This window comes from Narcine bancroftii, chromosome 11 (genome assembly GCF_036971445.1).
Source record: "Narcine bancroftii isolate sNarBan1 chromosome 11, sNarBan1.hap1, whole genome shotgun sequence".
Lineage (NCBI taxonomy): Eukaryota > Metazoa > Chordata > Chondrichthyes > Torpediniformes > Narcinidae > Narcine > Narcine bancroftii.
Genome location: NC_091479.1, coordinates 88006825 through 88021208, shown reverse-complemented (window position 1 = coordinate 88021208; position 14384 = coordinate 88006825). Strand labels below are relative to the sequence as shown.

General features: G+C 38.0%; 1 protein-coding gene and 1 long non-coding RNA gene across 6 annotated transcripts in view; one reads left to right on the top strand and one right to left on the bottom strand.

Moving 5' to 3' along the window:
- Window positions 1-14384, bottom strand: part of LOC138746097 (uncharacterized) — a 158172-nt gene that overhangs the window by 84132 nt on the left and 59656 nt on the right. For 2 of the 3 annotated variants that reach the window (XR_011346695.1, XR_011346698.1), the window contains one exon: window positions 777-1496. The exons of the other annotated variant lie outside the window; for it this stretch is intronic. This is a non-coding gene — a long non-coding RNA (uncharacterized lncRNA). Of the gene's footprint in view, window positions 1-776; window positions 1497-14384 lie in introns of those variants that run through there. 3 annotated transcript variants of the gene reach the window in all.
- Window positions 1-14384, top strand: part of cped1 (cadherin-like and PC-esterase domain containing 1) — a 166865-nt gene that overhangs the window by 133958 nt on the left and 18523 nt on the right. The window contains exons 17-21 of one of the 3 annotated variants that reach the window (XM_069903914.1): window positions 239-375; window positions 650-870; window positions 2694-2795; window positions 8391-8478; window positions 10190-10272. In XM_069903914.1, coding sequence (XP_069760015.1) covers window positions 239-375; window positions 650-870; window positions 2694-2795; window positions 8391-8478; window positions 10190-10213 — 572 coding nt within the window. In that variant the 3' untranslated portion in view covers window positions 10214-10272. Of the gene's footprint in view, window positions 1-238; window positions 376-649; window positions 871-2693; window positions 2796-8390; window positions 8479-10189; window positions 10273-14384 lie in introns of those variants that run through there. The other 2 variants (XM_069903911.1, XM_069903913.1) reach the window with 2 other exon arrangements.

Sequence of the window (14384 nt, the reverse complement as noted above, 5' to 3'; positions counted from 1 at the left end):
ATCTCCCAGTCTGTATGCAGCCTCTCTGATGTGGAGGAGCCCACAAAGGATGCAGTAGATGACCCCTGCAGATTGACAGGTGAAGAGTTGCTTCACATGGAAGGACTGTTTGGGGCCCCAAATGGTGGTGGGGCAGGAGGTGTGGGAGTGCCACAATGACAACCTAACTTTAATATGTTAAATCAAATCATTTTAAGGGAAATTCTCAATAACAGAGCCTTTTGTGTTACTGTTTCAGGGAAATGGTTTGTTCCTTGTCTGAGTTGCTTAGAAAACCGAACCTGTGATTGGCAGAAGGCAAGGTGGCAGCCAGATAACTGTCGTCACCTTTCACCAACTAAAATGCAACTGCAGCAGTGTATGAGTGGAAGGAAGGTAAAGACTTGTCCCATCAGAATTTAATAGGCGATAGTAAGCTGATGCATGATGACAAACTGAAAATGAAATGTCTAATGACAAAGTACACCTTGGTGTGTGTGTGTGTGTGTGCGCACGCGCACGTTGACATTTCATCATTTCTATACTTTTCTCTCATCTCTTTGCACATTTTTTTTCTGTGACGTGCATGCAACTTTTTTCCCCATCTCTTTCATTTATCCTTTGCTTTTCTAGTGCCTGGGGTTAATATCAGTTCTTTTTCATCTGCAAGGTCCTTTTTATTGGAGATTCAACCAATAGAGGAATGATGTACTACCTTATGGAAGAAGTGAACGAAACTCTTCAGGACTGGGACAAAGCTCATGACAGTAAATTCTATGACAATTTAAATGGAGGGAAGACGTTCACAAGTTATGTTTATTACCCTCAGTTTTGGCTGAGTTTACATCAGAGACCAACATTTGAAAAGGCATTGGAACAACTCATACACAGGTACATTACAGATAAAAATCTAGCCTTACTTGAAATGAATCGACTCTTTGACTGAAAAACTCTTCCAATACCCTTGCATTGAGAATCAATAGACTATGTGATGTAACAATTCAATCAGATAATCTACAACATGACTTAATTCTAAATGGATACATTTATCGAGTAACCTGGAACAATTTCAATTTTTTCATTCTAAGTCAGGAAATGACATTTAAATCTAGTAATATCAAACTGATTAAGCAACAATAAGAGAATTTTATTAATTATTTTCCACAACAATTAAGTGTATTTTTAAAGCATTTCAAAAATTTGGCTATTTTGAATTCTTTCCATCTATTGATTCATCACAAAGCATCCACAAATAAAATAAAAAGAAAGGTGAAAACTGTTTTACTTCATACAGTGCATTTGCAACACAAATTGAATTTTGTCTGAAAATTTCCCCATGGAATGTGGAGAATATTGCATTTCAATGCAACCAGGTTGTGTGAAAGTTATTATAGCAACATTGACTACCTGAAGAAACTACTAGCTTAATCATTTTTTTAAAAAATCACAGTTGTTAACCATCATCTGATACCTCAAACAAATGGTTGTTTTTCCAGAAAAGGTAATGTCTGGCCATCCTATAAAAGCAAACACAGTAAATGTTTCATGTTAATAATCTTTCATCAAAATCCATTAGATGTTGTCAGCCTGAAACGTTAATCATTTCATTCCCTACAGAGGATGTCTGTCGTGTGGAGTAGTTCCAACATATTTTGTTTTATTATAAATTTGTTGATCTTACACTGATATCCAAATCTTCACTGATGAAGGATTCTGACCTGAAATGTTAATCATTCTTTTTCCCCCACCGAGTTCCTCCAGCAGAATTTATTTTTTGCCTCAACAATGATCTCCGCCCCAAAAGTTAAAAAAAATGGGATCCAACATTATCAGATAGATGTTTTCACTATAAGAAGGAAACGGGAACAACAGTACATGCAATTTGGCCATGTGAGAAAGTGAAAAAGTTTTGGGAAGATCCAAATCAGATATTAAATAAAATCACAAAAAGCAACATAACAAAAAAAAAAAAATCGAGAGATCTTTCTTCCAAGTAATATAAGAAGTAAAGAACTCGGCCTCAAACTGGATGAAGTGCAAAAAAGATTTATTATGAATACCCTTAGCTGGAGCAAAAAAATGTATAATGTCAACTTGGAAATCAGAAGAGAGCCTGAGAGTACAGCAATGGTACATAGAAATTAATAAATGTATTCCATTGGAAAAAATAACAAATTAAAAAAATAAAGTCACATTATTTGAACAAATTTGGGAACCGTACATGGAACACAACAGAGAGGGCCTACCGCGGACCTCCACCCCCGAAAATGATAAGAAGACAAAATGACTTGATCCAGTGTGTAACAGTAGATGACACAATTTTCTTGTTTATTTTTATTGTGTGATGACATTGTTTAATGGCTTTATTGTATTGTATATGTTGAATATTAAATGGGTTTGGAGGGGAGTGGGAAGGGGAGAAAATGCCCTTTGTATGTATTTTCATTGATGTGGTTCACAGTGTAAAAAATGTTTAAAAAAAAACAATGATCTCCAGCAGATCTGAGAACTTCCAAATCTCTTTGCCTCTTTATTAAATTATCCAACACAGAGCCATAGATTCAATTACACAAGTAATTACAGACAAATGAACAGAAGTGTGTTACCTTGACTTGAAAATGTTTATTAAATTGTAAATAAAAACTATAAATTAATTTTAGACAGATATAGAAAAGCATACAGTTAATTTGATTGTTATGTATTTTTGTTTTCAGGTCACAGCCCTTGGAAAACAATGATCAGACAGTCCTAGTAGTAGGAGGTGTGCAATGGTTAAATACACATCACCTGCACATTATACAAAAGATTTTACAAAGGTAAGGAAAGGCAGTGCATTTTTTTTACTATATCTATTTAGAAGAGAAGATTCTACTGATGTAAAGAAATAATTGTTCAACACAGGCATCACTTTTACTTGTCCATCCTCCCTTGTTAACATAAAACCTTTCATAACAATTTGTGCTTCATACCAATTTTATCCACTAAATCTAACATTGGAATACCTGGCTGCAGTTAGCTCAATTCCACTCTCTATTCTGCCCAACTGACCTGCTGAAGACCAGTCAGGTTATTTTATCAAGGCAATCCCTCACCAAAATTATCAGGCAATACCACATCCCAAGAGTGAACACTTGCCTACCGCACGAACTCACGAGCAGACACTAATCTCCTTGCTCCTGACTGCCACTGGGAATAACCTTTACACATAGTGAATTGGGTAGCAAAATTTTGAAAATACTCAGCAAGTCATGGAGAGATTCTGTTGAAAGGTCATCAATCAGAAGGGTTAACTCTTTGACTCTTCTCGAATACTTCCTGATCTGCCGTGCATTTTGTGTTGATAAATAGGAGGTAGAAATCTACAGCAAAGTGCAGGCCTTTCGGCCCACAATGTTGTGCCAACCTAATAACCTCGTCTAACAACTACAATGAAAAAAAGAGGAAAATAAATACAAAAAATTTAAAATCCATAAGAATAAAACACCACAGGCATTCTACAAGTAAGTGAAGAATAAGAGGATGAGTCATGAGGGTAGGGCCAATTGAGGTGATAGTTGTAACATATACATGGAGGAAGGTAACAGAGTTCTGTTAATTTCTTTCTTGAGCTCTTTCCAGCCAATCTTGTAATTCTCTTGGGCTCTATCAGTTCCTATCTTTTTACACCTCTTGTAAGCTTTTCTGCCCCACTTAAAACCAGGTTTTAAAAAAAAAACATTCTTTGTACACCATGGTTCTTTCATCTTGCATCCTTCCCCTCTTTCAATGGAATTGTACGGAACACCATTGCTAATGTTCTCTGAACATTTGCCACATTTCTGCCGTACATTTCCCTGTGTACATCTGGTCCGAATTTATGCTCCCAAACTCCTGCCTCATATTTTCCACTACCCCCATTAAATGGTTTCCCAAATGATCCATTCCTGTCCCTCTCCAAAGCTATGATAAAAGAGATGGAGTTGTGATCAATTTCTCCCAAAATGTTCATCCACTAAGAGATCTGGCACATGACCTGGTTCATTTCCCAATACCTGGTCAAGTATAGCCTCTCTCCTAGTTGGCCTGATGTGAAACACTGGAACTTACCCCACCCCCAACAAAATTCCATTTCAAAAAACTCCTTTTGTTATTTATTACAAGGTGAAGCTCAGTTTCTGGCTGATTTTTGGAGTCCAATTTTTAAAAAAATTTTCCTATGTTTTATTCTTCTCAATTTGATACTTGGACAACTTGCCATTCAGTGCTCTTGGTCCAAAAGTGGCTGTCTCATTCCACAACTAATATGCTTATATTATCATTAATTTTCTGTACTTATACTTGACTATAGTGACTTCTTATCCCTCTCCCAAAACGTTCCCATTGTTGCTGCTTTCATCAGGACCTTAAATGAGTTGATGCTCATCAATTACTTTCTTTGACAATGTAAAAAAAAACAGATAATTCCTCTGAGGTGAAGTGTTAATTAGCCTCAGAAATTTGAGCTAGCCCAATTAGTTAGGGATACCCTCATTTACACAAGAAAATATGTAGCACAAAATATATCCTGGACCTCCCTCATTATATCAGTATTGCAGGACTGTTATGTTAAAATGTTGCAATTCAGATATTCAAGTACACCAGTTCAGTAATTCATTCCTTTAAATTTATATTAACTTAACTGCAGTTCAAGACTGAACTCACCTGAAGGTGAAATCTTGTTAAGACAATATTACTCCTTGAGATAATCAATTGTTTTTTTTTTCTTTGGCTTGGCTTCGCGGACGAAGATTTATGGAGGGGGTAAAAAAAAGTCCACGTCAGCTGCAGGCTCGTTTGTGGCTGACCAGTCCGATGCGGGACAGGCAGATCAATTGTATCATAATCTTAATTTACATAGGGGAGCTGGGACAATCAACAGTGAATAAGTCACACTATTTAGATAATCAATTTATTTTATGATCTTCAAATGTTGTAAAGTGCTTGAGTTAAGAATTTACCATGTTTTCCATGTCAGAATACTTCTAAACAATCACCTTCAGTTATCAACTGAATGATCATGTATCGTGACCATTATTTTTGTGGAATTAAAACGATAACAATTAGTGAATAAATTAAGACTTTTATTTACATGTTGGAGAAAGTATCTTTTGTACAGTTGTTTGCCATGTATAAATCAGACTAACGGGAAGAGAAGTTCCCCAGGATAAATCAGAAATTGTGAGGAAGAATGGAAATACTTTGGAGAGTGAGCCAAGGAGATTTATCAGGATGTTACTTGGATTTGGAGAACATGTCTTAATGAAGCTGGGGGATGCAGCTAGAGCTTTTCTCTTTCAAGTGACGAAGGCTAAGATGAGACTTAAGAGGTATACAAGATGAGGGGGCATAGATATGGTGGGCAACCAGCACTTTTTTCTCCCAGGAGCAACAATATCAAATACCAGAGGACATCTATTTCAGGTGAGTTGAGGAAAGTTTAAGGGAGATATCAGAGGCAGGTTTTGCTTTAAAATTCAAAGAGTGGTGAGTGCCTGGAATGCATTGCTGGGAGTGATGGCGGAGGCTGATAAAATATGGACATTCAAAAGACTCAGATAGACACATGGATGTAACAAAAATGCAGGGTTAAGTGTGTGAGGTAGGAAAGGATTAGATTGTTGTGGAGTAGGTCTGTAGAGATGTGGGCCAAAGGGACTGTACTGTAATGTTTTATATTCTATGTGAAAGTGCCAGGAGGGTGTGTGGAAACTACTCCTAAAAATATTTTTTTTTGCATGCAAACACAAGCAGAAGTTGAGATTGGATTGTGTGTGAGGACCATTATGAAGTCACATGCTTCATGTAACAAGGCACTCAAGGACAAAAATTAGAAATGTAACTAAATGGGTAACAGATGCAATCATTTTAGTACCAAAGAGAGTGGGAATACAAGACTAGTATCGAGGAACAGGAGGAAGTAACAGCATTTCCTGACATATTCAATCAAGAATTTGGGAAATACATTATGTTCTGAATTTCCTGAAGATTATTTCTGCCATTATTGAGATCAGACCAAAACATTGAACATGGAGCCTTGCAGTGAATCCCAACCTTTGTAGCTTCTTGTTGACTTAGCTGGATATCAGAGCTATTAGATCTGACTGAGCTTTACAGCACATATTCAGAATTTGTCATGAAATTTGGGGCAAATGTTAATATTAGCATCTTACCAAAATTTTTAAAAATGCACAAAAAGTAAGACAGTGTCCTTGATTCCTTAATCATTCAGGAATCTGATGGCAGCAGGAAAGAAGCTGTCTTTGTGCCAATGAGTGTTCATCTTCAGGCACCTCCACCTTTTTCCCCAATGGTAGCAGAGGGAAGAGAGCATGGCCTGGGTGGGAGGGGGGGGGGGGTCTTTGAGGATAGAGGCTGCTTTCTTGCCTCTTGTATCGGTCCTCGAAGGAGTGAAGACTTGTGCATGATGTCACAGGCCAAGTTAACAACTCTCTCTGGAGTCTTTTCATGCCCTGAGCATTGGTGCCAATGTACCAGATGGTGAAGCACCAGCCAGAATGCTCTCCATGGTACACCTGTAGAAGTTCTTGAGAATCTTCGGTGACTTACCAAATCTCCTCAAACACCTCAAAAAGTATAGCCTTGGCAAGCCTTCTTTGCGATTACATCCAGGTCAGATCCTCAGAGATGTTGACACCCAGGAATTTGAAGTTCTTGACCTCTCCACTACTGAGCCCTTGATGTTTGTGTTCTTTTGACTTCCTCCTAAAGTCCACATGATCTCCTTGGTTTGGCAAGTGACACCACTTAATGAACTGCTCTATCTCTCTCCTTTACACTTCGTCATTGTCATTCTACCAACAGCCATGGTGTTAATGGTAAATTTGTATATAGCATTGGAATTGTGCCTCGCCACACAATCATGGGTAGAGTAATGGGCTAAGCACACATCCTTGAGGTTTACCTTTGTTAATAGTCAGTGAGGAAGAGACATTGTTCACCGGACTGAAATAGAATTGAAGGGTTGTAGTGCACGTCGAAAGAACCAAAGACTTGTTGGTCTAAACCAAGGCTTTTATTAACTAAAAGACTGGAGCCTATCACAAGTAGGTCGACCAGTCCAGAATGACCTGGTCTGGCTACGAGCATCCCTTTAAGACCTGCCAGTAGGTGTGGCTGCACTCTCAGCCAATCACAGTCATCCTACACTACCATTTGTACATATACACATTGGTGATAGAATCTGTACTATCACAAGGGTTTAAAATGTGAATAAGGGGAATCACAAAGTTTGTATTCACAGGGTGTTGATAGTGATAAAGGGATTTGACCTCAAGATGGAATAGGGGCTTGCTCTGTCCACTCCACGCATCAACCCAGTATTGCAGTGCCTCTGGGAAAAGTGGACCAGAAAAAAAAAATGTATCCCCTATTGGGACAAGAAGGCACAGTCTTAGATTTAAAAAGTATCAATTTATAACAGAGATGAGGAGAAATTTCTTTAGCCAGAGGGTAGTTAACCATACCATATAACCATTTTTTGATTTGTGGAATTCGTTGCCACATGCAGCTGTGGATTATTGGGGAAATTGATAGGTACCTAATTAGTCAGAGCATCGTGGGATTATGGGGACAAGGTTGGAACTTGGAACTAGATGAGAGAACAGTTTCGCTCGGGGAGGTTTCACGGAGAAGACTCGATGGGCCAAACGGCCTGCTTCTGTTCCCTTTTCTTGTGATTTTGCTAAATGAATTCATCGATCAGAACATCCAAGAGAAGTAAATATGGAGACATACGGGAGATTGTGTTTGACTTTTGATTCCAGCATCTGCAATCTGCTGGCAGAACTGGATTGGGTCGATCTGCATCAGTGAGAGGAAAAGAATGGTCATTATTTTCAGCTAATTCTTTTTATTGAGGTAATTTCTCGATTAATTTCTCCATAATTTTTAAGGAATTTCACTCCGCATCCCTATGGATATTTTATCCAAGTGCTGATCATATTATTAACAAAATATATTTCTTGTTATCAACCCGTCTTGCCAATTCCACACTTTTGATGCTTAAATTCCATTGGTTTCCAGTTGATCATGATTCACAAACATCCCCAGGGTCATGGCGAGACAGATTTGGAAGGGCTCAGGCCCAAAACATCAACTGCCTTTTACTTTCCATGGATGCTGTGTGACCTCCTGAGTTTCTCCAGCACGGTCTGCTATGCAAGGTTTTCTTGCTGACCTCATTCGACTTGGAAAGGCAGGATTTGCTCCAAACTTAAGCAGAGCTACCTTCTTGATAGAAGCACCAAAAAGTATAATCGAGTTCGAATCGAGACAACTGAAAATTATTACTTTTTGAATTATTGGACTATGCAACCAAAACTACAGAATATTACAAATCTTTGCTTTTGCACAATTTATATTTTGATTTGCAGGCAGAATCTTTTGAATATTCTTGTAATCATAAAATCCATTGGAATGGGATTTCACCTGCCAGTGGATGGAATCCGATCTTTGTCTTTGGTAAGTAAATTATTACTTATTGGTGTTGACCATTGGAACATGTTCCTCTATTGCTTTGGATACAACTTAAATTTTGCTCGGCCTCAAGACAGTCTATTTTTAAAAAAATTTCAGCTAAAACTAATACATTTTTGTAGAACACAGGAGACCAGATACTGGAACCTAAAGCTATACACGAAGGAACTTAATAGGTGAAACCTCATCAGTGAAAGAAAAAGAATGGTCAAAATTTTGAGCCGAAGCCCTTTAGTCAATGCACTTATTAAGTCTGGAATAAAGGGGTTTGGCTAAATGTCAACCATTCTTTTTCTCCCACAGATGCTGCTTGGCTCACGGAGTTCCTTCAGCAGCAGGTTGTGGTTAATGTCTTTAATTTAGGCATACAGTACCATAACAAGCCCTTTCGGCCCATGATTCCATGCTGCCCAAATATACCCAGTTGACCTACACCCTCAGGTATGTTTTTAAGGGTGGGAGGAAACTGGAGCACCTGGTTTCCTCCCACCCGGGGAGAACCTTGGTCTTGCTCACTGGGATTGTAACTGCATTGCATTAACTGTGCCACCCATTTTTGGGTTATTTGTTTTTAAAGGAAATGTGCCATCTGTGTATTCTTTTCATGTACCCCCAGATTTTTAGCATTTTAGTTAAATGCTTAAAAAAGTATGAGCACCCATTGCAATCACCTGTATGTAAGCAACACCAAGTGGGAATTGTAAACATGGTTGTAAAACAGACTAAACCAGAATGTGTATGCTAACTATAAGCCGTAGTCTTTTTTTACCTCTCTGAGAAATGGAAATCTCATCACAAAATGTAGGTGAAGGTTAAGTGGGCCAGATGTGAAAGTTAATGGCTGAACCACTCCATAGTCTTTGATATCCAACGCCAAATACAAATTTGCTACTCCAGATCTCAATGCTCCTCAGTCTATTTCTTATTTATATTAAATTTTAACAGTTTCATCCTATCTACACTGAAATGCTCAAGTATAATTGAGCTCACTGTGGTGAATAGCAGACACTTTCATTTTTAAAAGATTCTGAACAAGTTAATTTTCTCTGATCCACATAGCCAAAATCAAGATCATAATCTTATAGATAGCATTAGGAATTTCTATCTGTTCCTAATACCTTCTAATTTCAGTAGATATTCACAGTAAGTTGGTGAAGTATTTCTGTGCAGGGTTACCATTTCCCATGCTAATCGTGCCCAGTAAAGGACTCATATATAAACAAATGCATTGACTTTTTATTTTATCTCCATAATATACCAGATATTATGTTGTGAGGTGATAATGAATTGTAGTTCTATTGGCAATACCTATCCATCTGTTCAAAATAAAAGTGACTGAAACTGCGTTTAATTTCACTTCCAAATCTTTTCGAAGAGCTAGCAAAAGCCCATTTTCAACTGGTGCCACATTAGATAATAGAATGCTACCAGAGGATCCCCATCTTACAGATAATTGAAATAACAAATCAAAGTTTAAGCCATATTCCTTTCACGTGCATGCATTCCCATGATAAATTGTACTAATGAACAAGCCAGGCATAGTTTCTCAGACTGGTCAGTTTCTGCTCATGGCCTGTCCACAAATCAATGAAACATTTTAAATTTAATCCAGCAGCTGCCTATCAAAGACTGATGAGCATTTTTATTCCAATTGCTTTTTTCCTAATTTTGTTTCTCATTCAAATTTCTTCAACAGGTTGCTATATTTAATATACAATAATTTGTTATCTTCTGTATTATTTCACTTGTACATTAGTATATACTCTCAAATTTTCCATGTCTTTGCAAATCAAATTATAATACAGAATACTTATTTAAAATAGCTTTTTGTTTTACTTTGCAAAATTCTGCTGGTAATGATTAGTTCTTTTAATGCAAATTAAATAATCAATTGCATATCCAAATACTGCAGCTTAAATACTCAAAAATTGAACTCTAATTGTTCTTGTTTTGTGCTGTATCTTTTTGTATTAAAGTTTCAGCATTAATGCTTGCAAGTCATTGAAGGTGATTTCCCTTCCTATCTCTATTCTTGAAAGATCAATACCTCACCGGCTACCTCATCACAAGGGCTTCTGTACATTTCAAAAGGCTGATATCCATGGTCCAACTCAACGAGTATGCCTTTTTCAAATTATTTTCTCAGTGAATTTGAGACATCTGGTAAATTAGACTGGAAGGTACCTAAATAATTTATCAAGCCAAAATAGCTATGCAGTTTAGCCAGAGTGGGGCTTTTATTTTCCATGAATTTGATTGCTCCTCTTAGATTCTATGGTTTCAAATGGTAGTGATGCCTATGTAACTGATCCTTTTTACACTGTACTTGCACTTTTATACTGTTTCCTATAGCGCTCCCTTCCTTCCAATCTATGGTCATTTGTTCTCTCTCTAAATTGGCACCATTACCATGTCCATCTATTAATTTCCTCATGCTGTGTTACTGGGACACAATTGAATTTTTTCCAAACAGGACAATATTGATGTTGGGAAACCCTTTTGCGTCATGACATGATTTTGCTAAGCCGGTTTATTGATGAACCTCTCGATGAAATCTAGGGGGCGCAGACTGGCAACATTTACAGATGTACCCGATTTTCTCCACACTGATGGAAATGAATAATAGGATATTGCCTCCCTCTGGAATTTTGGTTAGTCCTGGTGAAAAAAAATGGTTTTAAAATATCTTTATTTAAAAAAAATTATTGCCTTCCTGACAGCAAATTCTTTCTGATCGATCATTAGCACTAAATTACAATGCTGGTCCAGACCTTAAAGGGGCCAGGAAAGATGGGGAAGTACTCCTCTCCTTCTTGCCTTTCATCTTGATGTCATCTATTGAACGATTTTGTCTGAACTATTCTGTGACTATATTTTGATTCTCCATGTGCCTCAATAAGGACACAGTTCCTTTTCTCCAAACATCCAGAAAAATTGCATGGCAAAATATTTAGATGCTGCTCCAAAACAGCTTCTCAATTGCAAGTTCCAACATAAAAGTCTATACCCAAACTCATGGGTGCCATTTTATTTTGCCACTCGTCAAACCCAGGCAACAGGATACAAAAGCAAAACTATGATGTATTTAGTTTCAGAGGCTCGTGACCGCTGGTGGGCCTCAGGGATCAGCGCAGACCATTGTTGTTTGTCATCTACGACAATAATGATCTGGATGAGAACGTGGTCAGTTGGATCAGCAAGTTTGCAGGTGACCCTAAGACGGAAGGCGTTGTGGGCAGAGAAGAAAATTTTCAAAGCTTGCAGAGGGATCTGGACAAGCTGAAAAAAAGGCAGATGGAATTTAATGCAGGCAAGTGTGAGGTGTTGCATTTTGGAAGGACAAACCAAGAAAGGACATGGTCGGGCACTGAGGAGAGTGGTATAAGAGGGAACTGGGAATACAGATACACAATTCCCTGAAAGTGATGTCACAAGTAGTCAGAGTTGCGAAGAAAGCTTTTGGTACAGTGGCCTTCATAAATCAAAGTATTGAGTACAGGAGCTGGGATGTTATGTTAAAGCTGTACAAGACATTGGTGAGGCCAGTTTTAGTCACCTCACTACTGGAAAGATAAAGAAGATTGAAAGAGTGCAGAGAAAATTTATTAGGATGTTGGCTGGACTTCAGGAACTGATTTACAGGGAAAGGTTAAACAGTTTAGGACTTCATTCTCTGGAGCATAGAAGAATGAGGGGAGATGCGATAAAATTATGAGTGGGATAAATGGAATCGGTAGGCTTTTCCATTGAGGGTAAGAGATATACAAATCAGAGGACATGGGTTAAGGGTGAAAGGGGAAAAGTTTAGGGGGAACATGAGAGGGACCCACACAGAGGGTGGTGGGAGTGTGGAATGAGCTCCCAGCTGTAGTGGTGAATACAGGTTCAATTTTAATATTTAAGAAGAATTTGGACAGGTACATGGATGGGCTATGGACTTGGCGCAGATCCGTGGGACTAGGCAGAAAAATGATTCGGCATAGACTAGAAGGCTGAAGGGGCACTGGAAGTTATTGCTGATAATTGATCAACTTACCTCTTCAAATTTTTTTAATGGACAAGCTGTTTTTCACTAGCAGTGCAGAAATTTAGAAAAATGCAAACTTAGGATAGGGTCAACATGAACTGACAAATTTGTTCAAGGTCAACTTAACCTTGTGTAGTTCAATTAGTCAAAAATTAATGATACATCATTCAAAGGTTTCCAAAATCATTCATCACCAGTGCAAGATGGATTACACTGAATCAATGAATGGCTGTGGAAATCTACTTTTAAATTCGTTTGTTGTAAAATTCATGACCAAGAATACCTTCAAGATTGATATCGGGAAGGAACATAAGAGCATATGGCCAATAGATAAAGTCCTATCTTTAGGTAAAAGTGGACAATGTCAAAAGCAGAAGAATTTTAAAATGTCATACAACTTTGAGATTAACTTGATCATTCTGCACCATTACCACATCCCTCCCCCTGACAGAAGCACAAATAGCTGCAAACAAAATGCCTCCCTGTGCAGTCATATAATAGGAGATAACATTTGGTGGGAGTTTATTATTCTCCATGACCTGAAGATATACATTTTGTGGAGTCAACAGTATGATTAAATGTACACTTGTACTGTCTTGCAGTTCAAGGGCAGTGCTCCAGAACGGCTAATCTGTAGAACTATAAATCAGCAATGAGAGCATACACCTGCTCTGGGGAGTCAAATGTTTTCTAATCAACGCTACCTGCAGTTGCTGCACATGTAACCCGATGGCAAACAGTCTCTTACTTCAAGATAATATCCCATGAGTATCTTACTCTTCCTTAATGGACATCTACTGAAGTCCTCAGAGGTTGGAAAAAGTTTTTTTTAAAGTGTTCCTTGCTACATTGAAAAAAATAAGCCATCTGTCAATAATCCATTATTTTCAGACTATTATGGTTTCATCTAAAGTGTCCAAGAGTTACAGAAAACTCACTTCAGACCAAAATACTTAGCTGAGCAAATCTCATTTAGCCCACATTTAATCTACATTCCTTAAACATTTCCTATTTATGTGACCATCCAAATGTCTTTTAAACATTGTAATTGTTTCCACTTCTACCACTACCTCTGGTAGCTTGTTCCATATACCCACCACTTCGTGTGTGGAAAAACTTGAGAACCCATTTAACTCTTCCTCCTCCCATCTTAAACATATGCTCTCTCATGTTGGACTTCCATAACCCGAGGAAAAAGACCGACCTTATTTTGTGCCTCTCATTAATTTATACACCTCTATAAGATCACCTTCTCAGCCTGCTTTGCCCCAAGTAAAACAGTCCCAGCCTATTCAGTCTCTTCTTGTAACTCACACTGTGGTCCGCAGAAACGCTGCTTCATCTGATTGTACATGTACAGTGAGATGAAAATAAACTCAAACTTGAAGTTAGTCCCAGTAGGATCCTTCAAATTTTTTCTGCACCCAGTCTAACTTAATCACATCCTTCCTGTGGCATGGCAACTACTCCAAATGCAGACTCCTATAGATGCTAGAAAGACACACAAATGCTGGAGAAACTCCGCAGGTCAAACAGTGCCTTTATGTACAAGTGTCAACAGAATCCTGTGTTTTACCTCCTCCAGCATTTTGATGTGTTTTTACTAAAATCACAGCATCGGCAGACATTCATGTTTCACTCACCCACATTTTGTACAGCTGCAACATGACATCCCCTTTCTTACACTTGGTGCCCTGACTGTAGAAGGCAAGTTTGCCATTCTTCATCAAGCAAGTGAATATTTGAAACAAATGATAAAAGATTTTGCACAAAAAGTTCAAGGGAATAAAAGTGACAGGTTCTGAGTAGGGGAAAGAGATCATTTTGCCATTTTAAATAGTTTGTCCTATTGATACAAGACCAA